The sequence below is a fragment of the Pongo pygmaeus genome, chromosome 12 (assembly GCF_028885625.2).
Source record: "Pongo pygmaeus isolate AG05252 chromosome 12, NHGRI_mPonPyg2-v2.0_pri, whole genome shotgun sequence".
Classification (NCBI taxonomy): domain Eukaryota; kingdom Metazoa; phylum Chordata; class Mammalia; order Primates; family Hominidae; genus Pongo; species Pongo pygmaeus.
The window spans coordinates 43,068,947-43,095,935 of NC_072385.2; the positions used below are offsets into that span (position 1 = coordinate 43,068,947).

Below are 26,989 nucleotides of genomic sequence, written 5' to 3' on the forward strand. Positions count from 1 at the left end.
CGCGAGAGGCGCGAGGCGTCCTAGCAGTGCTGGCGCCTGCGCTGTTGCAGAAAGACCGTGGCGGGGTAGAACTTGTGGGCTATTTCCACCTTCCGTGCAAGTGATCCGAACCCCGAAGCTGGATTCTGTCTGCTACAGCCTGTACAGTGATGGGATCCTCCTGGCGTCCAAAATTTCTTTAGCTCATGTCACTAGGGACCTGAACTGCCTTATAGATCTCAGGGTTTTTTCTTCTGGTTTCGCTTCCGCCTCCTGACCCCACGTGGAGGTAGGCACCTCAGGCTGAGGGTGGGGAGCAGGGGTTGCTGATTTTCTCTACGTGCAGTGAGTGCCCTATGCCTTTTTCGGTCCATACTCTTCGAAGAGTCGATGAACTGTGTGAAGGTCCTCACAGAAACGTTACTTGGAATTCCCAGATTCAGAGACACTTCTTGAGGCGATTCAAAGACCCAAGTTAAGAACCCCAGCGGCCACTCGCGCCTGTAATCCCAGCACTTTGGGAGGCGAGGCGAGAGGATTGCTGGGGCCCAAGAGTTTGAAACCAGCCTGGGCAATATAGCGAGACCCTGTCTCCACAAACGAAAAATTTTAAAAATTAGCCTGGCGGCGTGGTGCGCACCTGTAGTCCCAGCTGCTTGGGAGTCTGGAGGATCACTTGAGCCGGGAGTTGGAGGCCACAGTGAGCTATGATCGCGCCACTGCACTCCAGCCTAGGCAACAGAGCAAGACCTTGTCTCAAAAAAAAAAAAAAAAAAAAAAAACAGAATGGGTTATAGGAGAAAGGTTAGAAACAAAGATTCATGAAACAGTTAAAGTTAAATAAATACAAATATACCTAATTGACATTTTAAACTTGTGTGTGTGTGTGTGTGTGTGTGTGTGTGTGTCTTTTCTTGAGACAGAGTCTCGCTCTGTCACCCAGGCTGCAGTGCCCTGGCGCGATCTCGGCTCACTGCAACCTCCGCCCCCCGGGTTCAAGCGATTCTCCTGCGTCAGCCTTCCGAGAAGCTGGGATTACAGGCGCCCACCACCACGTCCAGCTAATTTTTGTATTTTTAGTAGAGACAGGGTTTCACCACGATGGCCAGGCTGGTCTCGAACTCCTGACCTTGTGATCCTCCCGCCTCGGCCTCCCAAAGTGCTGAGACTACAGGCGTGAGCCACTGCGCCCGGCCAATATTTTAAACTTTTTTTTTTTAAAGTTTAGATTTACAGAAAAACTGCAGATAGTCCAAAAATTTCCCACATACCCTATACCCAGTTTCTACATCCAGTTTCCCTATTATTAGTATTTTACATTTGTATAGTACATTTGTTAAAATTAATGAAATATCAACACATTATTAGTAATTAAAATTCATACTTTATTCCGTTTTTTTTTAAGAGAGTCTTGCTGTGTTGCCTAGGCTAGAGTGCATTAGCACAAACACAGCTCACTGCAGCCTTGAACTCCTGTGCTCAAGCAGTCCTCCTGCTTCAACCCCCCAAGCAGATGGGACTCCAGGTGTGAGCCACTGCATTAGTTTGTAGAATATTCCTTAACTGAAATTTGTCTGATGTTTCTTCATGATTATCCTGGGGATATGGATTTTGGGAAGGAAGATCATAAAGTGTCATTTTCATCACATCATATCAAAGGTACTTATCAACAGCATCACTTATCGCTGCTGATGTCAACCTTGATCACCTGAGATAGTGTTTGTCAGATTTCTCTACTATGATGTTACATTTCCCCACTTTCCATATTGTACTCTTTGGAAGGAAGACAATATGTGCAGCCCTCAGTTATAGAGTGAGGCCAATTGATTTTGTTGTTGTTTTACAAACTTGCAAAAGCAAATGAAGGAGGGAAGCATCTTTTCAACAGTTAGTGTTGCAATATTTGTATATTCATGTGGAAAAAAATGAATCTTGGTTCATACTACACACCATATACAAAAATTAAAGTGCATCAAAGACCCAGATATGAAAGTAAAGCTGCCGGGCGCGGTGGCTCACACCTGTAATCCCAGCACTTTGGGAGACCAAGGCGGGCGGATCACCTGAGGTCAGGAGTTCAAGACCAGCCTGGCCAACATGGTGAAACCCCGTCTCTACTAAAAATACAATAAATAAATAAATAAATAAAATAGCCAGGCGTGGTGGCAGGCGCCTGTAATCCCGGCTACTCAGGAGGCTGAGACAGGAGAATCACTTCAACCTGGGAGGCAGCGGTTGCAGTGAGTCGAGATCACGCCATTGCACTCCAGCCTGGGGTACAAGAGCGAGACTTTGTCTCAAAAAAATAAAAATAAAAAAAATAAGAGTAAAGCTATGCACTTAGAAGAAAACATAGCTGTAAATCTTCATAACCTTGGATTAGGCAATGATGTCTTAAATATGATACCTAAAGCACAAGGAACCTAGGAAAAAAATTGATAAGTTGGATAAAGTTTTAAATTTTGTGCTTCAAAGGTATTGTCAAGAAAGTGAAAAGACAACTCACAGAATGGGAGAAAAGATTTGCAAATAATCTGATAAGAGTCTGTTATCCAGAATATGTGAAGAAGTCTTACAACTCGACATAAAAAGACAACCCAATCTAAAAATGGGCAGAGGATTTGAACAGACATTTTCCCAAAAATCTATTATACAAGTGGCCAAAAAAGACGATAAAAGATGACCAACATCATTAGTCATTAGGGAAATATAAGCCAAAACCACTTCACACCCAGTAGGATAGCTATAATCAAAAAGACAGACAATAACAAGTGTTCATGAAGATTTGGAGTTATTTGACCCCTTGCACATAATTGATGGGAATGTAAAATGGTGCAGCCGCTTGGTAAAACAGTTTGACAGGTTCTCAAAAAGTTAAACGTTGGTCTCTTCCAGGAGCTACCGCCAGAAGATGGCGGCAGCCGCCAAGTTGTCACTACTGGAGAAGTCCCTGGGACTGAGTAAGGGGAATAATTAATAAAGTGCTCAGGGCGAGTGACAGATTCTGGTTCTTCAAACAAACAATGGTCCAAGTCTAACAGGATTGACTACTATAGCAGCTCATCTAGTCAAGCAAGCTAACAAAGAATCTTTGCTGGGGAGTACTGCAGAAGAAAAAGCAATAGTTCAGCAATGGTTATAATACAGAGTCACTCCAGTAAAAATGATATCCACACACTTTTTTTTTTTTTTTTTTGAGACGGAGTCTTGCTCTGTCGCCCAGGCTGGAGTGCAGTGGCGCTCTCTCTGCTCACTGCAAGCTCTGCCTCCTGGGTTCACGCCATTCTCCTGCCTCAGCCTCCCGAATAGCTGGGACTACAGGCGCCCGCCAACCACGCCCGGCTAATTTTTTTGTATTTTTTTATTAGAGACGGGGTTTCACCGTGTTAGCCAGGATGGTCTCGATCTCCTGACCTTGTGATCCTCCCACCTCGGCCTCCCAAAGTGCTGGGATTACAGGCGTGAGCCACCATGCCCAGCCCACACCCTGTTGAAGGATCTTATTTCATATCTTGAAGATAAAGTCTACCTTACAGGATATAACTACCTTTGCAGATATCCTATTGTACTATGGACTTCATCGCTTTATAGTTGACCTGACAGTTCAAGAAAAGAAGAAATATCTTAATGTGTCTCGCTGGTTTTGTCACATTCAGCATTATCCAGACATCAGGCAACATCTGACTAGTGTTGTCTTCATCAAGAACAGACTATACACTAATTCCCACTAGAAGCTATCCGTGCCGTACAGAAGATGTATTAAAAATGTTTTAAATGGAAAATATATTCTGACCACAGGACTAATATAAATTAATATACAGTCATTCATTATTTGTTGAAGTTGATAGGATTTTTAAAGTGTCAGCTTGTGTCTGAATATTTTATTTGTTCTTTTGTTGAAGTTTTTTTTTGTTTTTTTGTTTTTTTTGAGACGGAGTCTCACTCTGTCACCCAGGTTGGAGTGCAGTGGCGCAATCTCAGCTCACTGCAAGCACCGCCTCCCAGGTTCACGCATTCTCCTGCCTCAGCCTCCCAAGTAGCTGGGACTACAGGTACCCACCACCACGCCTGGCTAATTTTTTGTGTTTTTAGTAGAGATGAGGTTTCACCGTGTTAGCCAGGATGGTCTTGATCTCCTGATCTCGTGATCTGCCCATCTCAGCCTCCCAAAGTACTGAGATTACAGGTGTGAGCCACCGCGCCCAGCCTTTAGTTGAAGTTTTGCAATGTTTTATGTAAAAATTTAACTGCTATTAAAAAAACAAGTTGAGATCAAGTTACAAAATTAACCTTGTTTTTAACAAATGACATTTATTTCAATAGAAGTTGCAAATCAGTGGTTTAATCTTAAAAAAAATTAGGTGTTCTTTCAATGGTTGACATATTTGGCTATCTATTAACCTCTCTTTCATGTTCTCAAATTTATTTTCCCCTTTTGGGTATTTATGGAAGTTTGTTAAGAACTGTGATTAAAAAAAAAAAAAAAAAAGGCCGGGCACGGTGGCTCACACCTGTAATCCCAGCACTTTGGGAGGCCAAGGCAGGTGGATCACCTGAGGTCAGGAGTTTGAGACCAGCCTGGCCAACATGGTGAAACCCCTGTCTCTACTAAAAATACAAAAATACTAAAAAAATTAGCCAGGCACAGTGGCAGGCGCCTGTAATCCCAGCTACTCAGGAGGCTGAGGCAGGAGAATTGCTTGAACCCGGGAGGCAGAGGTTGCAGTGAGCCAAGATGGCGCCATTGCACTCTAGCCTGGGGAACAAGAGCAAGACTTCATCTCAAAAAAAAAAAAAAAAAAAATCTGTGTGTCTACACTAGATACCCTTAGATGGCACATATATGTTTGTGACCTATCTATCTCCAAAGTTGAGAAACAGACAGAAAGAGTTACAAACAAGCTATTATGAAAGATTAATTACTATACCTTGCTTTTATGAGGAAGGGAAAAGGCTTTTTATTTTTAATTTTTACACACAAAAACAACCACAAGCTTAGGTTTTACAACTTCAGCCACAGGTCCAAAGGAAATTCAGAACTCAAAAACTCACCAATCTAGCAGCAGCTCCATCATGCACACACATTTTTTTTTTCCCCTTCCTCCCTTCCTTCCTGCCTTCCTTTTCTCCTTTCTTTCTTTCTTTGACATAATTGTGCTCCTAGTGGCAAGCAAACAAGACAGATACCATAAAGAATGCCAGAAGCTTGCAGTGAGCCAAGATTGCACCACTGCACTCCAGCCTGGGTGACAGAGGAGACTCCGTCTCAAAAAAAAAAAAATGATTATTGAGCTCAGTGCGTTGGCTCATGCCTGTAATCCCAGCATTTTGGGAGACCAAGGTGGCAGATCACCAGAGATTAGGAGTTCGAGACCTTAGGAGTTCAAGACCAGCCTAGCCAACATGGTGAAACCCCGTCTCTACTAAAAATACAAGAATTTAGCCGGACATAGTGGCTCATGCCTGTAGTCCCAGCTACTCGGGAGACTGAGACAGGAGTATCACTTGAACCCACGTGGCAGAGGTTGCAGTGAGCTGAGATCTTGCCACTGCACTCCAGCCTGGGCAGAGCAAGACTCTGTCTCAAGAAAAAAAAAAAAAATTATTATCAGTTGATTTCCTGTTGTCTGCCACCTGACAGATCACCAAATCACCAGCCATTCCCAGGAAATGACAAGAGCCAGACCTCTAATTTCAGCGTGTTGTGCAGCAAATGGAATCTCTTATATGTACCATCTCCATTTCTCCAACAAACTATAAGAATAAGAAACTTATTTCCAAGATGGTTTTGGCACGTAGAATGGAATCCTTTTGTATGTGCCATCTCAATTCCTCTAAAACTACAAAGACAAAGCACTTAGACGCTGTATTTTGCTCAAGAAACTAAATGGAGTTGCTTACAGGCATTATGTGGTTTCCCAATAAATTATAAGTACAGTTTCCCAATAAATTATAAGTGCAGTTTCCCAATAAACTACAAAACCTAGACCTCTGTGCTTCTGGTATGTTCTTCAGCATGCCGAATGGAGTCTTCTACATCTGCCATCTATTGGGAACAGGCCCCAAAATCTGGCCATAAACTGGCCCCAAAACTAGCCATAAACAAAATCTCTGCAGCACGGTGACATGCTCGTGATGGCCTTGATGCCCACGCTGGAAGGTTGTCGGTTTACCAGAATGAGGGCAAGGAACACCTGGCCCACCCAGGGCCACAAATAATAGCATGAGCTATCAGTACCTTAAGGACATGTTCATGCTGCAGATAAGTAGCCAGAGCCCATCCCTTTATTTCGAGGCATCATTTTGTTTCCCGTAAGGAATACTTTTGGTTAATCTATAATCTATAGAAATAATGCTTATCACTGGCTTGCAGTCAATAAATATGTGGGTCAAACTCTGTTCGGGGCTCTCAGCTCTGAAGGCTGTGAGACCCCTGATTTCCCACTCCACACCCTATATTTCTGTGTGTGTGTCTTTAATTCCTCTAGCCCCACTGGTTTGTGGTCTCCATGACTGAGCTGGTCTCAGCAGCCATCTCTCTCTCTCTCTCTTTGTTTTTTTTTTTTAAAGACAGAGTCTCGCTTTATTACCCAGGCTGGAGTACAGTGGCACAATCTTGGCTCACTGCAACCTCAACCTCCTGGGCTCAAGCGATCCTCCCACCTCAGCCTCCTAGTAGCTGGGACCACAGGTATGCACCATCATGCCTGGCTAATTTTTGTATTTTTTGTAGAGATGGAGTTTCACCATGTTGCCTGGGCTGGTCTCAAACTCCTGGGCTCAAGCATCTGCCTGCCTCAGCCTCCCATAGTGCTGGGATTACAGGCATGAGCCACTGTGCCCAGCCTACATCCACCATCTCACTTTCCCTCAATCTTCAAGTGCTAGACTTTGTATTTCCAGTATGGCTTTATGCTGACTTGAGACCCCTCTAAGCATCATTTCAGTGCCCCAGTGAACCCTAATGTTTAGACATTTGCACATCATAGATATTGTTCAGCATAGTGAAAGGAGTTTCATACCTATACTATCTTAAGTTTCCAAAAGCTATAAGGGCTAGACACTGATCCTTCCACTTTACTGTTCACCTCCCGAAATGCAGCCTCTACATGTTCTAATAATTGTACTTCCCATATGCAGTTGACTGTGGTAATTTGAGCCTTTTAAACACACAACCTGACTTTGCCTCCCCAACCTCCCCCCAACAAATTACATAAGCTGGATACTAGTATTTCCAGTCTGTTGTTCAGCACATGGAATGAAATGTCCTAGGTTCTCCATCATTACACCCCAACAATTTCAAAAACTGGGCTCTTGGCCTCCTAGTATGTGGTTGAGCATGTTAAAGGAAGTATCATAACAGAACTCTCAATTCCATAACAGACACAAGTGCCAGACAAGGCAACTTCCATTGTACTTCTCAGCACAGTGAAAAAATACACTATCTAATTTTTTTTTTTTTTTTTTTTTGAGACAGAGTCTTGCTCTGTGGTCCAGGATGGAGTGCAGTGGTGCTATCTCAGCCCACTGCAACCTCACCTCCCAGGTTCAAATGATTCTCCTGCCTCAGCCTCCCGAGTAGCTAGGACTACAGGCATGCACCACCATGCCCGGCTAATTTTTTTATTTTTTTTAGTAGATACAGGGTTTTACCATGTTAGCCAGGCTGGTCTCTAACTCCTGACCTCAGGTGATCTGCCCTCCTTGGCCTCCCAAAGTTCTGGGATTACAGGCATTAGCCACCATGCCTAGCCCACTAGCTCATTTTTCTTTTTTTTTTTTTGAGATGGAGTCTTGCTCTCTCGCCCCGGCCGGAGTGCGGTGGTGCCATCTCGGCTCACTGAAACCTTCGCTTCCCAGGTTCAAGCAATTCTGTCTCAGCCTCTTGAATAGCTGGGACTACAGGCATGTGCCACCATGCCTGGCTAATTTTTTTGGTATTTTTAGTGGAGATGGGGTTTCACCACGTTAGCCAGGATGGTCTCCATCTCCTGACCTCATGATCTGCCAGCCTTGGCCTCCCAAACTGCTGGGATTACAGGTGTGAGCCACCGCACCTGGCCCTAGCTCATTTTTCTAATAAACTGTAACACTTAGATACACTTCTCATGCCTCTTCCAGGATGCTAAATGGGTTATCATTTACCCATCAACTATAAAAGCTCAACAATTGGCCTTCTGTACCTTGTTCAACACAATGAGGAGCATCTTTAAATGGTGCTGCCCCATTTGCAATGGGATGAGAGTGAGATTTTACTTCCAATGAGTTTTTCAGGCTATTGGATGGATTATCTTGAAAGACACTCCAAGAAACCACTAAAGGAAATACTTTATTCCAGTATCGTGTTCACTGTGCTGAATGGAGTGTTTTACTTGTACCATTTCACTTTACAACAACTATAAAAGCTATTGTACTGTGAGGGTTAATTCCAGCAGGCCTGAAATTAGCTTGAACTGTTTTGAAGTTCCTGCATGGCAGTGACCCCTGGCGAAGAGCATGAAGCATATTGATTAATAATGTTGCTTTTTAACCATCAGTCTGGGGAGCTTCAGGGAAACTTGTACTAGCATCAACTTTGCTTTTCGAAAACAACAATGAGATAAATGATTTGCACCTGGTCTCAGTGAGACCCCTCCACCCCCTGCCACAGGGCTCTGCTGTTGAGGCTGGTTATGCCTTAAGACTATGCCTATGACCAGCAAAATATAAAAATCCCCAGCTGAGACTCCATTTTGGACCCCCCTGTTTCCGAGGTGTTCCATGCACACATCAATGGTTTTTGATCCAACAGAGAAAGTGCATCCTGCCACGTTCCTTACAGAAATTAGAACAAAGGAGCTGGCACCTGGTCTATGTGGCCATGAATAGCCTTTGACTGAGATGCTTGTTCTTACTTTACTGCTTTTTGCTATATTGTGTCCTCTTGCTGTAACAAACTCTAGATGTTGGATCTGGTCAGTAATTTTTTAGCAGTGAAACCATTTAACTTCCACTTAACGATTACACAGCTGGCCAGGTGCAGTGGCTCACGCCTGTAATCCCAGCACTTTGGGATGCTGAGGCAGGTGGATCATGAGGTCAAGAGATGGAGGCCATCCTGGCCAACATGGTGAAACCACGTCTCTACTAAAAATACAAAAATTAGCTGGGTGTGGTGGCACACACCTATAGTCCCAGCTACTCGGGAGGTTGAGGCAGGAGAATCGCTTGAACCTGGGAGGCGGAGGTTGCAGTGAGCCAAGATCATGCCACTGCACAACAGCCTGGCGACAGAGCAAGACTCGGTCTCAAAAAAAAAAAAGGCAATTATGTGACTGCACTTGTATATGTGTGTTTGATTCAATATTTCAAAGGGTTTACATTACCTAAAATATACGCCCCCAAAGGCCTTAAACCTATACTCCCATTATGTTGTTCAACACGTTGAACGGGGTCTCTTCCACGCACTATCTGTGTTATGCAATAAACTACAAGATGCTTATACTTCCCTCAAGATTTTTGGCATTATGAGTTGACTTTCTTATGGGCACCATTCCAGTTATCCAGCAAATTTTAAGAACTTGGCACTTATATTTCTAATATATTGCTCAGAATACTGAATGGAGGACAAGAGGTCAAGGGGTTTAGAAGCCGTGGTGTTGAAATACCATTTATAAGGTACTGAAACTACCAAAAGTTATGGCAGGGATAGTGTAAAGGGAGTGACCATGATGCAGGCACTGCATCTTCAGAGAATTAGGAGAGACTCAGGAGTCTCTACATGGCTGCAGCAAGCAGGGCTGGTCTAGTCTAATGACATCAGAGTCAAAGCCAGAGACTTTAGAGAGTAGGGACAGATAATGGTCTTAAGACAGCAAAGAGAATCTCACATCCAGACCCAGGGACAGGGAGGTGAGTGTAGGAGGCATGGTTCACCAAAGGAAAACCAGGGTGCTGTTACTAGAGTATTGTGGTATGGATGCTAGCTGCTGGGTGAGTGAGTGCCAAAATGGTCCGAAGTGCCAAAGTGGTCCAAAGATTGCTTTTTTTTTCTTTTTCTTTTCTTTTTTTTTTTTTTGAGATGGAGTCTTTCTCTCTGTTGCCCAGGCTGGAGTGCAGTGGCACCATCTTAGCTCACTGCAACCTCTGCCTCCCAGGTTCAAACAATTCTCCTAACTTAGCTGGGATTACAGGCATGCGCCACCACACTCAGCTAATTTTTGTATTTTTAGTAGAGACAGTGTTTCACCATGTTGACCATGCTGGTCTCGAACTCCTGACCTCAAGTAATCTGCCCACCTTGGCCCCCCAAAGTGTTGGGATTACAGGTGTGAGCCACTGTACCCAGCTGATGGGAGAGAGATTTCTTAGGGAGGTGAACTGGGGGGTCTACATGGTAGACTAGAGGCAGGAGGGGGAAATAAATTACAGGTATAGCTGTAGACAGAGCTGAAAGGGGTAAGGGTCAGGGGTAAGTGGACAAAGAGAAGCAAGGTGTGGGTTTAGACATAGGGTCATTGAGGACTACGTCTTCACACATTTCATTTGTGTGTGTCCTGGCACGCTCCTATGGGACCTTCAATTGGAAGCCTCAAGTCCTGTCACTGATATGTTGAACATGTTTGACACATAGATTGTGACCACAATGCCACTTTACCTTGGTTACAGCTCTTTCACACTTGAATCAGTGGGGGTAATCTTCCTTAGCCCTTAGATGAACACTGTAGCAGGTCTTTAACATTCTCTCTTTTTCTTAGGTATTAAACAGTAGGGGCTCCTACTTGTAACACAGAGTCTTAGCTGACACAGGAGATACAGTGGGCATTGGAGAATGCGTTCCAGGTAAGTGTCTTCTTGTTGAAGTTACACAACAGCCTTGGAACTAGTTATGTAATATGGGGTCCGGGTTGTTTTTTGTTTGTTTGTTTGTTTGTTGCTCGTATTTTCCTACACGTAGTCTGATCACTTGAATAATTAGGACATTAAATTGCAATATCATTTGGATACACAACAAGTACAAAATTAACATTGTAGAGCTGACATCCCACAGTTTAGCTAAGTTTTGGCATTTGCAGATTTTTAAAAGCATAACTGCAACTTCTTTGACACTTCTATCTTCAAGAGGTTGGGCTTGAACCTCTATGGCTCCTCCCCATGAGGGTGGGGCTGTGACTGCTTCCATCAAGAGAGTAGGGTGGAGTTATGTGACCTCCGAGGCTAGGACATAAAAGGCCATGAAGCTTCCTCCCTGTTTACTGGAATGCTTGCTCTTGGAGCCCTGAGCTGCCACGCAAGACTTCCAGCTACTCCAAGGCCACCATGGAGAAGCCTCGTTTAGGTGCTCCAGTTAGTCTGCAGCCCTAGTGCCCAAGTCATCCCAGTGCAGATGGCAGCTATGTGAGTGAATGAGCCTTGAGATCGGGGTTAGCCAACTTTTTACCTAAAGGGCCAGATTGCATGGCTTTGTGGGCCACATAATCTCTGTCACAATTACCAACATGAATGACTGTGTTTCGATAACAATTATTTGCAAAAAGAAGCCATAGGCCCGCAGGCTATAATTTACTTTACATGATTCTAATCCCCAACCATTTGAGCCTAAGGTCCCAGGCAGTTATGGAGGAGCAAAGACAACCTATTTCCCCTGTGCTCTGTCCAAACCTCCGATCCACAGAATTCAGGAATCTAATAAAATGGCTGACATTTTACTCCCACTATGTTTGGGGTGGTATATCAAACACCGGTAGATAGCTGAAGAGTATTGTACAAGGCAGGCCTCAACAAGAAAGTGAGATTTGAGCTGACTGGGAGGAGAGCCAACTGGGAAGCTGTGTGTCTAGGGGAAGAGCATTTCAGGCAGAGGGAACAGCCAGTGCAAAACCTTTCGGCGGAGAAGTGCTTGGTATATGTGAGCAATAGCAAGGAAATTGCAGGAGAACAGCTCTGCTGAGGTGTTCTTGGCAATCTTGCACATCTCTCGAGGCCATGTAGGCAAGGTATGACCACGGTCTGACCCAAGTCTCCTTGGACTGCCCTGTGATTTCCCCTAAAGCAAGGATAGGTAAGCCTGGTGAGGAGCCACTGGTAGGCAGTTTCCTGTCCCTACCTCACGGGAGACTGCTGCAAGGCCATTTCTCTTCCTTCTCCAACGTTTCAGTTGACTGCAGGACTTTCCATATCCCTCCCTCCACCTCCCAGCCCGCTTCCCTCCAAGCATACAGCGGCAGGCTGCTGTGAAGTCTGTAAAACTGCTTGGTGTAATTTAGACTTGGCTACTCAACGGCAGGGCTCATGTTGTCTTATTTATTTATTTATTTATTTATTTATTTTTGTTAAATCATGTAGACCCATAGAATAACACTGACCCTTCCAGTTTGGTGTTATCCTGTGGGCCTAAGGATGCATGGAGCTGACACCACACTGATTTTGCTTTTGCTGTCGGTGTAAGTAATAACCTGTCTAAACCCATCTAGGCTGCTTGTCTCCTTCCCGTAGCCAAATCTACGGGAAGTGTCCAGCCAGTGTAGGGGTCAAGGGACCGCTTGACGAGACCAACGTAAATGGAAGAGGCATAAGGAGATGAGGCCAAAGAGAAAAGGGGACCAGGTCACATAGAACCTCGTAGACCACTGCAGAACCTTGGCTTATGCAGAGACAGCAGGAACCACTGATAGGTTTGGGGAGACTTGAGCAGAGGGACACGATTTGGCTCATGTTATGTTGTTAAAGGGACCACATTAAAATACATTCATTCTAAAAGTGTTACCTTTAAGAAACTATGTATATAAATTAAGTTACTGTTGCCATTATTAGTGTAAGTAGTTACATTTTTCTTACGATTCACTCTCTGCTACTGCCTCTTGGACCCTGCACACCTTGTGGAGGTCCATGATAGTAACGTGCTGCGGTTCCCCCTCTTCCCACTCCTGCTCTGCACTTTGTCATTCACGTTCATCTCCCTCCTTGAGTGTCACCTCTCTCTGGCTCGTCACGGAGCCACGGCAAAGCGTCCTTCCCCAGGAACCCCTCCCGCCGGAGTGGTGAGCTCCTCGACGCCAGGGCCGTGTCGCGCACCTCGGGCCCCGTACCCAGGAGGCGCTCGGCGGCGAGCGGAATGGATGTGGAGGAGCGTTCGGCAGGGAGCGCTGCCGCCGTGGCCTTGGCCTCTGGGAGCGGCGCTGCCACGGTTTTCTGTGTCAGCCAAGCCTGGAATGCGGGGGCGCCTCTGGACCCTCCTCTTGGGTCTGGGGGCTGCCTCGGGCATCCTGTACTCCTCTCCCACCTTCTGTCCTTCCCTATCTCCCACCCACACGTGTGGGGCTCCGGACCCGCGCAGCGGCCAGAGCTGTCTCCTGTGGACCTCCAGTCCACCCCTCCCCTTCACTTCTCTTTCCAGCTCTCTCCGGGTCTCTCAGCCCCCTCCCCTTCCTCTCCGCCCCCTTCCCGGCCGTCCGCGCAGCGGTGGCCTTCGGCCTGCCCCTCCTCTCCAACCCCCTCCCTTTCCCCTTTACGCCCCTCCTCCCCCTCGTCCTCCCGCCCCCTCCCACCCCAACCTGCTGGGCCCGCCGGGACTCGCCCCCCTGCCCGCTCCTCTCCTCCAGCCCCTGTCGGCCTCGGCTCGGCCCCCGGCCCGCCCCTTCCAGCCCTCGGCGCCTCCCGCCGGCCGCTTGGCTCCGCCACTCGGCACTCACTGCCGGGGTCGCCTGGACAGGGAGCTTCGCTGGCGCGCTTGGCCGGCGACAGGGCAGGTTCGGGACGTCCATCTGTCCATCCGTCCGGAGAGAAATTACAGATCCGCAGCCCCGGGATGGGGCCGGCCCCGCTGCCGCTGCTGCTGGGCTTCTTCCTCCCCGCGCTCTGGAGTAGAGGTGAGTGCGCCCGGCTTGGAGCCAGGCGAGGGGGTGGGGGCTCCCAGGAGGAAGCAGGGGGCTCAGGGGAGGGAGCGTGTTCACAGGGGCGCGCCTGGCTGCTGCAGAAGTTTGCAAACATCCTCCACCCACTGCGGTGCCGGAGAAGGGGCGTAGGCGAACCTACCGTCCACTGACCGCGGCGCCTCAAGCGTCCCGAGGGTACCCAGCCCGGCTTGTGGGTGCGCATCGTGGTGAAGCCGGGTCGGGGCCGGCGTTGCAGCCTCCTCTCTTCACCGCCGAGGAGGAAATCGAGCTCGGCCGGGCGCGCTACAAGTGCCGAAGTTCCTACGAGTGGAACGTAGGTAGCAGGAATTCGACGAGAACTTTCCACTAGAGTTGCATGGTGGGGCCCCGCTCTGGCCGGAGTTCCGGGGGCCACAGATCCGGTCTCCCGAGGGACCGGCGCGGAGCGAACGAACGGGCTGCGGGAGTCGGAGTCGCAGTCCGGGAGCCGCAATAGACCGAGGCCGAGCGTCCGGCCAGGGAGGGACGGCAGTCCTGGCTGCTCCCAATGGGCCGTTACGGGCATTATTAGTATCCCTTTTTAGGGGCACCCAGAGAGTGTGGGAAAAGGGGAGCATTCTTTTTACTCCTGTTATGGCAGAACAGAACTTACAGTGCTCGGCAGCGTTTACGTTTATCTGGATGCAGCCAAGTGTTGTTACAGGCTCTTTTTTTTAATATTTATTTATTTATTTTTTTTAATTTTTTTTTGAGACCCGAGTCTCGCTCTGTCGCCAGGCTGGAGTGCAGCGGCGCGGTCTCGGCTTACTGCAATCTCCGCCTCCCGGGTTCAAGCGATTCTCCTGCCTCAGCCTCCGGAGTAGCTAAGACTATAGAAGCGCGCTACCACATCCGGCTAATTTTTGTATTTTTAGTAGAGACGGGGTTTCACCATGTTGGCCAGGATGGTCTCCATCTCTTGACCTCGTGATCTGCCCGCCTTGGCCTCCCAAAGTTCTGGGATTACAGTCGTGAGCCACGGCGCCCGGCTTGTTCCGGCATTTTAATGCAACATGCTGGATTGATAAGTGGAGGCAAGGAAGGCCGGTTTCATTCTGCTTGAACAGCTTATTTGGGGAGTGAGTGATGAACAGATTTCAAGTTTGATCGCTGATGCACTTCTTGAGGAGGCTGGAATAAACTTACCAGGCTTTACCCAAAAGAAAAAGAAAGGGCAAAAATGCTAAATAAACACATTCCAAGTATTTTCTCTTAGCTAAAAGGTTTCTATTTCCATTCAGAATGTAGATTTTCTCTCTTTTGGTCGAGAATGCACTTGACTAGCCTTCACCTATTATAGTCAAAGATGTTTTTTAGGAATACCTGGAAAGCTCAATTTATAGTCAAGTAAGTTACTTATAAGTTTTTCCTTTGAGATTTTCCTTTGAAAGCTCATTTACTCAAATGAAAAATTATTAAGCAGTGCACCCACTTTCTGCACGTTAAATTGCATAAGCAATTTATAATTTGGGGCAACATAGCAATTTGAAACAAACTTTAAGAGCCAAAAACCAGGCAAAGAACTAAAGCAGTTCAGTTCTCCACTGCCCCCCTCCACCAAACCTCCAAAAATTCCTCAGCATTTCTGCCAGACCCATTTTTCATAATCTGCTGCAAATCTGTTATTTGTTGCTGCTAGTGAGGGCTGGCCGTGAATAGTCTTGGAGGTAGTGAATGTGGTGAGAACTATGGAGAAAGTAATGGGAACAATAGTTTTGTGTTAAATACTTAAAAATTGGAGTGCTTTTGTTTTTCTAAAATTTTAAAAGGCTGTAATAACAAATTTTTGTAGCCAACAATCAACTTTAATCAGACAATCATAAAAAGGCCTTTTAAAATCCACCCAGCTGGAAGAATGAAAAGTTTCACCAATTGTTCTTCTTGCACTTTTTGCTTTTTGTTTTGAACTTTACCTGTGAGATGTCTGACAGTTTTACATCTCACTCTCTGAAAAGCTTAAAGAATGGGATTCTCACTGGCAGAATTACAGCACAAAGGAGTGCTGTATGAAGAAATTAAACATGGAAATTAGACTCTTCATCTAATTTTAAGATTTTCCTATTACACATTGTGGGTCTGAGTGCTTTGCTGACCACACAGGGGAGACAGAAAGAGAGAGAGAGATAATGAGAATGTGTGTAGATTCTACACTGTAGAAGTATAGAAGAATGGATAAATAAAATTTAAGCATCACTTTAACCCAGGAATTCCCCTCTGCCCCCCAACACACATACACACCACACGTCTCACAAAGACATGCACACACAGAACTGGAACTGCCAAACCAGGAGCAGTTCGAGGCTTTCCAGTCTTTCCTTTCTGCTCAGTCTCTGATGGGGGTGCCATTGAGCAGCAAAATGAGGCAAGCGGTGGCTCTCTGAAGGGCCAGGGAGAGGATGGAGCAAGATAAATATAAATGTGGATAAAAATGAATGCATTATGAGGACTTAGCTCATGATGAGGCTATGTGTGCAGCTAAACTCAACCCTTAGAGTAAATTAGGCTTTTGAGATTCTTTAATGTTAATATTTCTCTTCCAAACTGATATTGTAACATGTATTCCAGTACATTGTAAACATCTTCCCAGAGGGAACTTTTGAGTTGTTCTGTTGCTTGTGAGCTTTATTCCAAAGGCTTCAAATGCTTTTTGAAAGTACATGGTGCGTATTTTAAAAATGAATACTTTTTAGAAAATTATTCTGACCCATTAAAGTGCTGAGTGAAATTCTTTTCTTTTCTTTTCTTTCTTTCTTTTTTTTTTTTTTTTTTGGCAGGGTCTCATTCTGCCACCCAGGCTAGAGTGCAGTGGCACCATCACGGCTCACTGCAACCTCAACCTCCCGGGCTCAAGTGATCCTCCCAGCTCAGCCTCCCAAGTAGCTACGACCACAGGCACATACCACCATGCCTGGCTGATTTTTTATTTTTTGTAGAGACAGGGTCTTACTATGTTGCCCAGGCTGGTCTTGAACTCCTGGGCTCAAGCAATCTTCCCACCTTAGCCTCTCAAAGTGTGGGGATTATAGGCATGAGCCACCATGCACAGCTGAATACAATTTTTAAAAAATTAACAATAATTATGTTTTTTTGTTTTGGGATAGAGTTTCGCTCTTGCTGTCCAGGCTAGAGTGCAATGGCGCAATCTCGGCTCACCGCAACTTCCCGCCTCCTGGGTTCAAGCAGTTCTTCTGCCTCAGCCTCCTGAGTAGCTGGGATTACAGGCATGCGCCACCACGCCTGGCTAATTTTGTATTTTTGGTAGAGACAGGGTTTCTCCATGTTGGTTAGGTTGGTCTCAAACTCCCAACCTCAGGTGATCTGCCTGCCTTGGCCTCCCAAAGTGCTGGGATTACAGGCATGAGCCACCACGCCCCCCCAATAATTATATTTTTAAATCTTAATTTTTGAAATAATTTCCAGATAATTGTAGGAGAAGGGCCAGTGAGTTACTAGTCAGCATTGGTCAAGAAGAGGTTCAATCTTTTTATGCCTGTGAATTGGGAACATGCTGCCGGGTAGAAAAACTAAGCTGGGACCTTGAACACACATGTGAAACAGCCGCTTTCCATATAATAGCCAGAATGAGATTTTGGAAACGAATCTGATTGTGTTTTCCACTTGAAAATCTTCCAGTGGCTTCCTGTTCCCTACTAGAATTTGCAGAGACTCACAGCGAACCTCTTTGACCCACTTCCATTCACTTCCCTCTTGTTCCCACCACTCCAGCCACCTGTGTCTTCTTTCTAGGGCCTGAGCAGCCTTTGCAGTGACTGTTCCCTCTGGTTGGAACCTTTTCCCCAAGATCTCAGCATGCTGGCTTCTTCTCATCCTTTGGGTTTCAGTTGAGAGGTTCTCGTTGAGAAGCCTTCCCCAATAACCACCCCCTGCCAAAGTATCATATGCATACACCCCACTATCCCTTAAATTTAATTTCCTGATAATGCTTCTCACAACCTGATCAGTTCGTTCCTTCCTTCCTTCCTTCCTTCTTCCCTCCCTTCCTCCCTCCCTCTCTTTCTTTCTTTATTGACAGAGTCTTGCAGTGGCACATTCTCGGCTCACTGCAACCTCCACCTCCCAGGTTCAAGCGATTCTCCTGCCTCAGCCTCCCCAGTAGCTGGGATTACAGGCACCTGCCACCGCAGCTGGCTAATTTTTGTATTTTTAGTAGAGACAGGGTTTCACCATGTTGGCCAGGCTGGTCTCGAACTCCTGACCTCAGGTGATCTGCCTACCTCGGCCTCCCAAAGTGCAGAGATTACAGGCGTGAGCTATGGCACCCAGCCTTACCTTTTTGTTTACTCGTTTTCCTCCACTGTCCCCCAACTACAAGGTAAGCTCTTGGTGGCAAGAACGCTGTCTTGTTCACTGCCAACACAACATGGAGCTCATACTGTTGCTCAGTGAGTAACAGAGCACAGCATGAAAGAACCAAGCCCCTGCATGTCTTGCCAGGTGCTCCTCACCCTTCTCTTTTCCTGCTGGCTTTTCCAGAAACAGAATTGCTGGAGCTCCCATGCCCTCACATTCGGGGCTTGGTTAATAGAAAACAATCTTTTATTTTGCTGTGATGCCAATGTGATTTCATTACTGGAGGAGCTAGTCAATTAAAACCAGACAGATTTTTGGACTGTATTAACCCCAAACATATTTTATATTGTCCTAACTATTCCAACTAGAAAAAAAAATGTCAGAAGGTAATTTTTCATGTTAAACACAGTTCTAACAACTCCTTGCTCGGGGACAGGTAGCCCTGGGTGCCTTGACTTGGCCCTTGTCATTAGTTTAATCTTAACCCAAAGCACATGGCTCTGAATTGGTATGTTTCTCAGCAGGAGGTTAATTATTATGAAAACTGAAAGGGGGCTCACACTGTGTGAGGCACACTATGCCTCTGGGGACTGGAATGAAAGTGTTAACCGGGACTGGCTTCTGGGGCTTTGGGGGTGGTGGTTAACTTCCAGGACCTCTGTTCCTTTTTGGGTACAGTGGGAGGCTCTTTTCATAGAATTGTTAGGAGGACGTAATGAGCTCATGGCAGGTGATATGTGCTTAAAATATATTTGCCATTATTACCAGTGGTTTTTCTCCATTCTTCTGAACTCAAGTTTGGGGGAAATGTTTTTCCTAGACAAAAGGTGTTGGGAGGAGGGTTCTTTTCTTACTGAAGTGTATCCTGAATGGTCCACCCTCCATTGTTCAGAATGCTTTGGTGAAGGGGCCCTCCGGTGTCGCCCTAGAGTGCCCAAGTCCTTTGCTGCAGCTCTTTAGGTTTTTGTTTCCTAGTAGTTTCAGCAAAACCCACCCAGGACCAAGCAGTTCTCCAGAGAAGCAGGGCCTGCCCTGACTGCCACTCCCCTCCTACCCCTGCCCCCATACCTTCCCTTATGGAGTTCAAACTTGACATAGTACAGGAATAGCTTCCTGTCATGTGCCTCTCAGGAAGGTATAAAAATGAAGTCCAGTTCCTGTTCAACTTTTCCCACATAACTCTTTTCCAAACTGGGTGTGGTTTATATTTTTTTATTTTTTATTTTTTGTATTTGTTTTGTTTTAGGGTTTTTGAGTGTAAACATCCAGAAAATTCTTTTTTTTTTTTTTTTTTTGAGATGGAGTCTTGCTCTGTCACCCAGGCTGGAGTGCACATGGCGCGATCCCGGCTCACTGCAACCTCCGCCTCCTGGGTTCAAGCAATTATCTGCCTCAGCCTCCCGAGTAGCTGGAATTACAGGTGCCCTCCACCAGACCGGGCTAATTTTTATATTTTTAGTAGAGACAGGGTTTCACCGTGTTGGGCAGGCTGGTCTTGAACTTGCGATCCACCCACCTCAGCCTCTCAAAGTGCTGGGATTACAGGAGTGAACCACCTGTAATAAAAAGGAAAATTCTTTTCCTTTTTACCACATCGAGCTAGGTTTTCCCAATGAGGTCAGTTGGCTGTAACATAGAGAAAATGAGGCTTTGATTCTTAGAGTAGATCCCGTGTACAGGCGTATGTGTCTGCAGGTGGTCTTGTAGGAAATGGAAAGGGCCCCAGGTGCACTCCTGGCTTCTGGTGCTTCCTGCTTAATGGCATGGGTGAGCCAACCCTCAGGTGCCCGAGAGGGAGCCCTGATTACTCTCCCTCTGGCACTCTGGGCATTGGCTAACCCGTGACCGGAGTTAAACCAGTTCCCTCTCTTTTCATTCTATGTCTCCCACTCCTGCCTCCAGCTGAAGTGCTAAAAATGCAGCCTGGCAGGGGCAGAGAATTCCATTAGGATCAGCAGGCCCCTTTTGGAGAACAAGGATACTAAGAATACCTGCCATCCTGGCACTTCCTCCCTCCTAGGCCTTAGTTTTCTCTGTCTGAACCATGGCTGTTGAACTGGGTGAAAGATTCTTAGCCACAGGAAGGGAGGGCCTAGATCTTCCCTAGTTTTGTGAGACTCTGCAGCTGGACAGCCCTCCCTTCATGGGAGCTGCCACATTTTCACTCTCGGGGCCTCTGTCAGGCACCAGGATCTAGGGACATGGCTAGCATGTGAAACCCTGGGCTGCTATGGCCAAGTCACCTCCTCAGGTCCTGGTGTTTCAGAGTGATAAAGGAAGAAAGGGTGACCATGTCTTGAACATTCACTGAGAAACCTACACTCAGTTCTTTTTTTTTTTTGACATGGAGGCTCACTGTGTCACCCAGGCTGGAGTGCAGTGGCGTGATCTCAGCTTACTGCAGCCTCCACCTCCTGGGTTCAAGCGATTCTCCTGTCTCAGCCTCCCGAGTAGCTGGGATTACAGGCACCCATTACCACACCCGGCTAATTTTTGTATTTTTTAGTAGAGACAACATTTCACAATGTTGGCCTGGCTGGTCTCGAACTCCTGACCTCAGGTGATTGGCCCACCTCAGCCTCCCAAAGTGCTGGGATTATAGGCGTGAGCCACCGTGCCCAGCCAGAAACCTACACTCAATTCTAAAGCATTTTATTTCATCCTTCTTGGCTAGTTCTTCAATTATCAGTGCTTCTTTCACTCAATGGTAAATGGATTTTCCATGAGTCTTGGAGGTGGCAGGCAGGGAGAAGGGGCAGAGGGAGAGAGAAAGAGAGAACAGATGTTGGCTTTATGTTTGGAATAAAATTACACCAAAAGCTAAGAACATTTATATTTGTGCTTAGAGAAACCCCATTTCAGAAGCTCAATGCCTGGATTTTTGTGCCAGCACATTTTACACTTGTATATTTCTCCTTGTACTCTGTGCCTTCCATGTATTTCTGTTGGTCCCTTCAAAACAAGATCCAATCATCACAGGGTTGGTGCTCTGCCCTAGGTCACTCCAGTAGGGTCCATCCTCTGGATTTAGATCTCAGGTTGGCACTTATGCAAATGCTTTCTGACAGATCCCTTTTTTTGTGTAATCTGCTTTTTCTTTGAGGATCTAGATACCTCAGCATTCAGGGACAGTAAACACCTTAGAACTTGCCTTAGCTGTGGTCTTGCCTCTCATTAGATACACAAAGGAAAGCCTTGTTTATTTTGGAGAAGGAATGGTTTTGTTATTTTAAGCCTTAGGGCCTTGTGGTTAGAGCTACCAATAGTAGATTGGCTTCATTATGGTTTTGAAAATGATCACTTTCACAAGTAAGAACAGGCTGTCTTAGTGGAGAATATTAGAACGGAGACTCAAACTTAACTGAAAGTTGTTTTCTGTCACTGTGCCGCTTAGGGAATTCTCTGTGAGGTGATGAATATTCATGGACTTCCCAAGTGTTGTGTGTGCCTGGAGGCCAGTTTTTCACTTGTTCCAATTAATGGCAGGCTGCCTCCACACAGGAAGTGAAACCAGCCTTTAAGCCTTTTTACAATTCTGGCACATGATTTGAAGATTTGGTGATGAAAGCAATGTTCTTTGAAAGTTTTGGAGCAAATAAAAAAAAGAAGCTTTTTAGATTCACTCTTAGTTTAAAAAATAACCACTTTGGGAGTTGAAAGATGTGAGTTCTCATCCTAGCTTTGAGAGGAACCTGCAGGGACAGCTGGGGTATAGTGTCTCCTTCTAAAACTCCACATTCTCACTTGTCAAATGGGAAAGCAGATGGATGATTCTAGGCCTCTTTGGGGCAGAACACTGATTCCATCTAAAGGGGAGAAGTGGGAAGGGATACTTTCTCCCATGCAGTTTGGGACACAGAGCCTCAGCCTGAGTTTGACCCTCAGCCCTGTGCGTGACTCTGGGTGTGAACTTTCTTAGGCATCAGCCCAGAAATGGAGATGGAGGCTGTGTGAAGAGTTTCATTAAAAATGAGTGACGCAGCCAGGCATGGTGGCTCACACCTGTAATCCCAGCACTTTGGGAGGTCAAGGTGGGTGGATCACCTGAGGTCAGGAGTTTGAGACCAGCCTGACTAACATGGTAAAACCCTGTCTCTACTAAATACAAAAATTAGCCAGGCGTGGTGGCGCATGCATGTAATCCCAGCAACTTGGGAGGCTGAGGCAGAAGAATCACTTGAACCCAGGAGGCGGAGGTTGCAGTGAACTGAGATTGTGCCACTGCACTCCAGCCTGGGCAATAACAGTACAACTCCGTATCAAAAAAAAGAGTGATGCTAGTGGGTTCTTTGCTGTTGACAGTTGCCATTCCCTGCCACCTGGGCTGTCTGTTCCTCCAGTAAGTACCCCCTCCAACTCTTATCTGGGGCAATAGAATAGTCTGGAAACATGGAGGTATATTTCTGAGAATATTGGATCTCCCCAAACACATATGACCTCTTCCTGCTAAATCTTCTGGGAGTATGGGCTTTTGGGTTCTGAGAGACAGAGGGATGGACTAAGCTTTTTCCGGGGTGGATGGAGTGGGGTATATCCTCCCTGAGGGGGAACAGCAAAATCTTCAGGATCAGGGAGAATGATGTCGTTTTCAAAAGTTTATTCATTCAATATTATTATGTCATTTTATAATTGGAAATTTAAAAAATATTTTGTGGTATAAACTGTAGAATGCAACGCTCTTAAATATTCTGGCTGGGAAGATAAGGATAAAGACAATGATTCATGACAGGGGTTCTCAAGAAGAGGTATGCTTCAGAACTACCTAGGAAGCGTTTTCACAAGGTAGAAGCTCAGGTTCCCAGGACCCATGGACTCAATCTTTGGGGCTGTGGCCCTGCCTTGTGTATGTCCAAGCCATTCTGTGCCACCTCTTTCATTACACTCCACTGATGCAGTATGTCTGATGTCTGATTCTTGGGGAGTGGTGGGAGCCTCTCTCTATTACCCCATTCCAGGAGGGGTATGTATCAGAACCTGGCCATTGAGGGTAGGAATAAGCTAATTATGCTTATCCAAGGGAGGTGGCAATTCCTAGACAAAGTGAGAATGTTGAGCTGGAAGATTCATTAAGCCAAGTGCCCTTAGGATTTTAGGACCTGTTGGTGGAAAGAGATACAGCTAATCAGGTGGGCCAACCAGTAAATAGTAAGGCCTTTCCCTTTTTACCATTATATTTTTTCCTCTCACCTACTCTTTATACTCACATCTTATTATAAAATATTTAGGATACACAAAAGGATATAACAGTTAATAAAACTCACCTGTGTACTCACTACTTGACATAAGAAGTCAGACATTAGCACTACAGTGGAAGTCCCCAGTCGTTCCTCTCTCCAGTGTCATCCCCTCACTCCCACCCAGAGAAAACCATTATCCCACACTGGGTGTTTCAATTCCCATGCATGTCTTTATCCTTTGACCATGATTGACATGATTATGTTGGTAACACTCTATAGCGTTGTTTTGCACCATGTCAGTTGGGGTTTACATTTGATTGCATATAACAGAAAACCTTACTTCAGTGGTGTAACCAAAAGGGGAGTATTTTTCTCATACAACAAGCAGTCTGACAGCAACCAGGTTGGGATTAGACAGTGGTTTCATGATAAAGTCAATGACCTGGCTCTTGGCTCTGACATCTATAGTGTATGCTTTTAGAACACATTGTTCCTTAAACCGCTGCTGTGCTTCTGGGCATTTCATTTGCATTCCAGGCAGAAAAAAGCAGAAGGGAAAAGGACAAAAAGTCTCATACCAGCTGAGTCTGTCCTTTTTATCAAGAAGGTGACTGGAACATCTCAACAGCAAAAAAACAAGCAATCCGATTAAAAAATGAACAAGTGATCTAAACATATTTCTCAAAAGAAGAAATACAAATGGCTAGCAAATAAATATATGAAAAAATGCTTAACATCACTAATCATCAGGGAGATGCAAACCAAAATTACAATCGGGTTTCATTTCATTGCATTTAGGATGGCTATGTCAAAAAGGCAAAAAATAACAAATGCTGGCAAAGCTGCAGAGAAAAGGGAACTCATACACTGCTGGTGGGGATTTAAACTATCACAGCCACTATTGTGGCAGGCCAGGTCTCCCTAACGCAGGCCTCTGTAACAACTGTTTCAGCACTGAGTGATTAAGTTAAATATTAAAAGTTAATAGAGCCAGTGCCCTCATACAAAGGCTGGAATGTAATAAAAGCCCACCAGAAGTTTTGCCCAGGCCTTTCCTGGGCCTTGAATCATGACAAGATAATGAAGGAATTCTTAACAGGCTCCATTTAGAATTAAACAAGTTTTACTGGGGATCTTAAGAAATTCCCCAGACCTCCACAAACAAGTTTATTGGGGGTCTGAAGGAACTCCTCCAACCTCCATGATTTAGCAGGAGACAAGATAATAAGGATAATCACCCCAGCACCTGGATTCACTTAGATTAAGTGCATTTACTGAGGCTCCAGAAGAAGGTCCTCAGGACTCAGATCTTAGTTATAGATTAGAAGAAGTTAATCACTTATGTCTTTAAATGAATGCACACTTACATGTAGACATATAGCTTAGAAGGTATATAATCCCTGGAAAACGTAATTTTGAGTTGATGTGGTGATATTTTCCAGGCCTTCTCCCTGTACCCAGTTACAGAAATAAACTCCCTTCTTTCCCAGTTCATCTGCATCTCGTTATTGGGCATGAGAATAAGCAGCCCAACCCTCAGTTTGGTCCAGGAACACTATGAAGACTGGTATGGAAGTTCCTCAAAAAACTACAGATGGAACTACCATATGATCCTGTAATTGCACTACTGGTCATTTATCCGGAAGAAAGGATATCAGTATGTCAAAAAGACATCTGCACCCTCATGTTTATTTATTTATTTTTTTAAGCTACTATGGTTATTATTTTATTGTTACTTATCATTGTTACAAAAGTGGTGTTATTAAAAAAGCATTAGTATCAAAATCTATATCAATTTATTCAGCTTTATCATACCATAAACTGTCTGCTCATATTTCCTGCCATTTCCACATGCTTTTCCTCTTTCTTTTGTCACTTCTTTTTATTACAGCATTATTCACAATAGCCAAGCTAAGGAATCAGTCTAGGTGTCCATCAATGGATGAATGGATAAAGAAAATGTGGTATAAGCTTTGGCAACATGGCAAGACCTGGTCTCTACTAGAAATAAAAAAATTAGCTAGACATGGTGGTGCATGCCTATGGTCATAGCTGCTCAGCAGGCTGAGGTGGGAGGACTCCTTGAGCCCAGGAGTTTGAGACTGTAGTGAGCTATGATTGCCTTACTGCACTCCAGCCTGGGCAACAGAGTGAGACCCTGTCTCTGTTTTTTTTTTTTTTTTTTTTTTGAGATGAAGTCTCGCTCTTGTCCCCCAGGCTGGAGTGCAATGGCATGATCTCAGCTCACTGCAGCTTCCGCCTCCCAGGTTCAAATGATTCTCCTCCCTTGGCACCCCGAGTAGCTTGGATTACAGGCACCTGCCACCACGCCTGGCTAATTTTTGTATTTTTATTTGAGATGGAGTTTCACCATGTTGCCCAGGCTGATCTCGAACTCCTGACCTCAGGTGATCCACCCGCCTCGGCCTCCCAAAGTTCTGGGATTACAGGCATGAGCCACCTCACCCGGCCTACCCCGTATCTTAAAAAAAAAAGTGTGTGTGTGTGTGTGTGTGTGTGTGTGTGTGTATACACAAATGGAATACTATTAAATATTTAGCCATAAAGTAATGAAATCCTGTCATTGGTAGCAACATGGATGGAACTGGAAGACATTTGGTTAATTAAAACAAGCCAGAAACAAAGTTAAACACCACATGTCCCCACTCGTAGGTAGAAGCTAAACAAAAAAGTTGATTTTGTAGAAGTAAAAAGTAGAACAAAGGATACTAGGGCCTGGAAAGGATAGGAGGAAGGGGAGGATAGGAAGAGATTTGTTAAAGAATTCAAAATTACAGCAAGATAGGAGGGATAAGTTTAGTGTTCCAAAGCACTGTAGGATTACTATAGTTAACAATAATGTGTAATGTGCTCCATAGATATGTACAATTATGTCAATTAAAGCAGTTTTTAAAAAAGGAGGTGATAACTTGATACGAAGCCCCATGCCATGGACTTCTGCTAACCTTTCCCTGATTACTCCAAGCTGCCAGGAAGAGTGGCAAGTCAAGTGTGCTAGCTGGGCAAGTTGCCACCCTGAATGAGATTGGGTCCCCTTTGTGGAAACAAGGGGAAATGGGTGCTGAGCAGGACACTAGCAGCAGCTTACCACATACATGTTATAAAATTTCATATAAATAGTATGCTTTCTTCTTCAGCTTGCTTTTTCACTGTTTGTAAAGTTTGCTAAATTCATCTGAGTTGAAAAGTGTAACCTTTGTTCATTTATCTTCATAGACAAATATGTGAATATACCATGGTTTTATTTATCCAATCTCCTCCTTTTGTTTTTTTTGTTTTCTTTAGTTTTTTTGAGACAGAGTCTCACTCTGTTGCCCAGGCTGGAGTGCAATGGCGCTATCTCAGCTCACTGCAACCTCCGCCTCCTGGGTTCAAGTGATTCTCCTGCCTCAGTCTCCCGAGTAGTTGAGATTACAGGTGCACACCACCACGCCCAGCTAATTTTTGTATTTTTAGTAAAGATGGAGTTTCACCATGTTGGCCAGGCTGGTCTTGAACTCCTGACCTCCAGTGATCTGCCTGTCTCAGCCTCCCGAGTGCTGGGATTACAGGTATGAGCCACAGCGCCCAGCCTTCCAGCCTTTTTTTTTTTTTTTTTTTTTTTTTTGA

The 26,989-nt window shown here is 45.3% G+C and overlaps 1 protein-coding gene across 4 annotated transcripts in view; it reads left to right on the top strand.

Annotated features, from left to right (window-relative positions):
• The first annotated feature begins 13,551 nt into the window (after positions 1–13,551).
• The window catches only part of MERTK (MER proto-oncogene, tyrosine kinase), a 133,453-nt gene continuing 120,015 nt past the window's right edge, over positions 13,552–26,989 (top strand). Inside the window, exon 1 of one of the 4 annotated variants that reach the window (XM_063648554.1) lies at positions 13,552–13,826. Coding sequence is in view for 1 of the 4 variants with exons in the window: in XM_054475596.2 (XP_054331571.1) it covers positions 13,766–13,826 (61 nt within the window). In the remaining 3 variants the exon portion in view is untranslated. Of the gene's footprint in view, positions 13,827–13,935; positions 14,167–26,989 lie in introns of those variants that run through there. The other 3 variants (XM_054475596.2, XM_063648555.1, XM_063648556.1) reach the window with 3 other exon arrangements.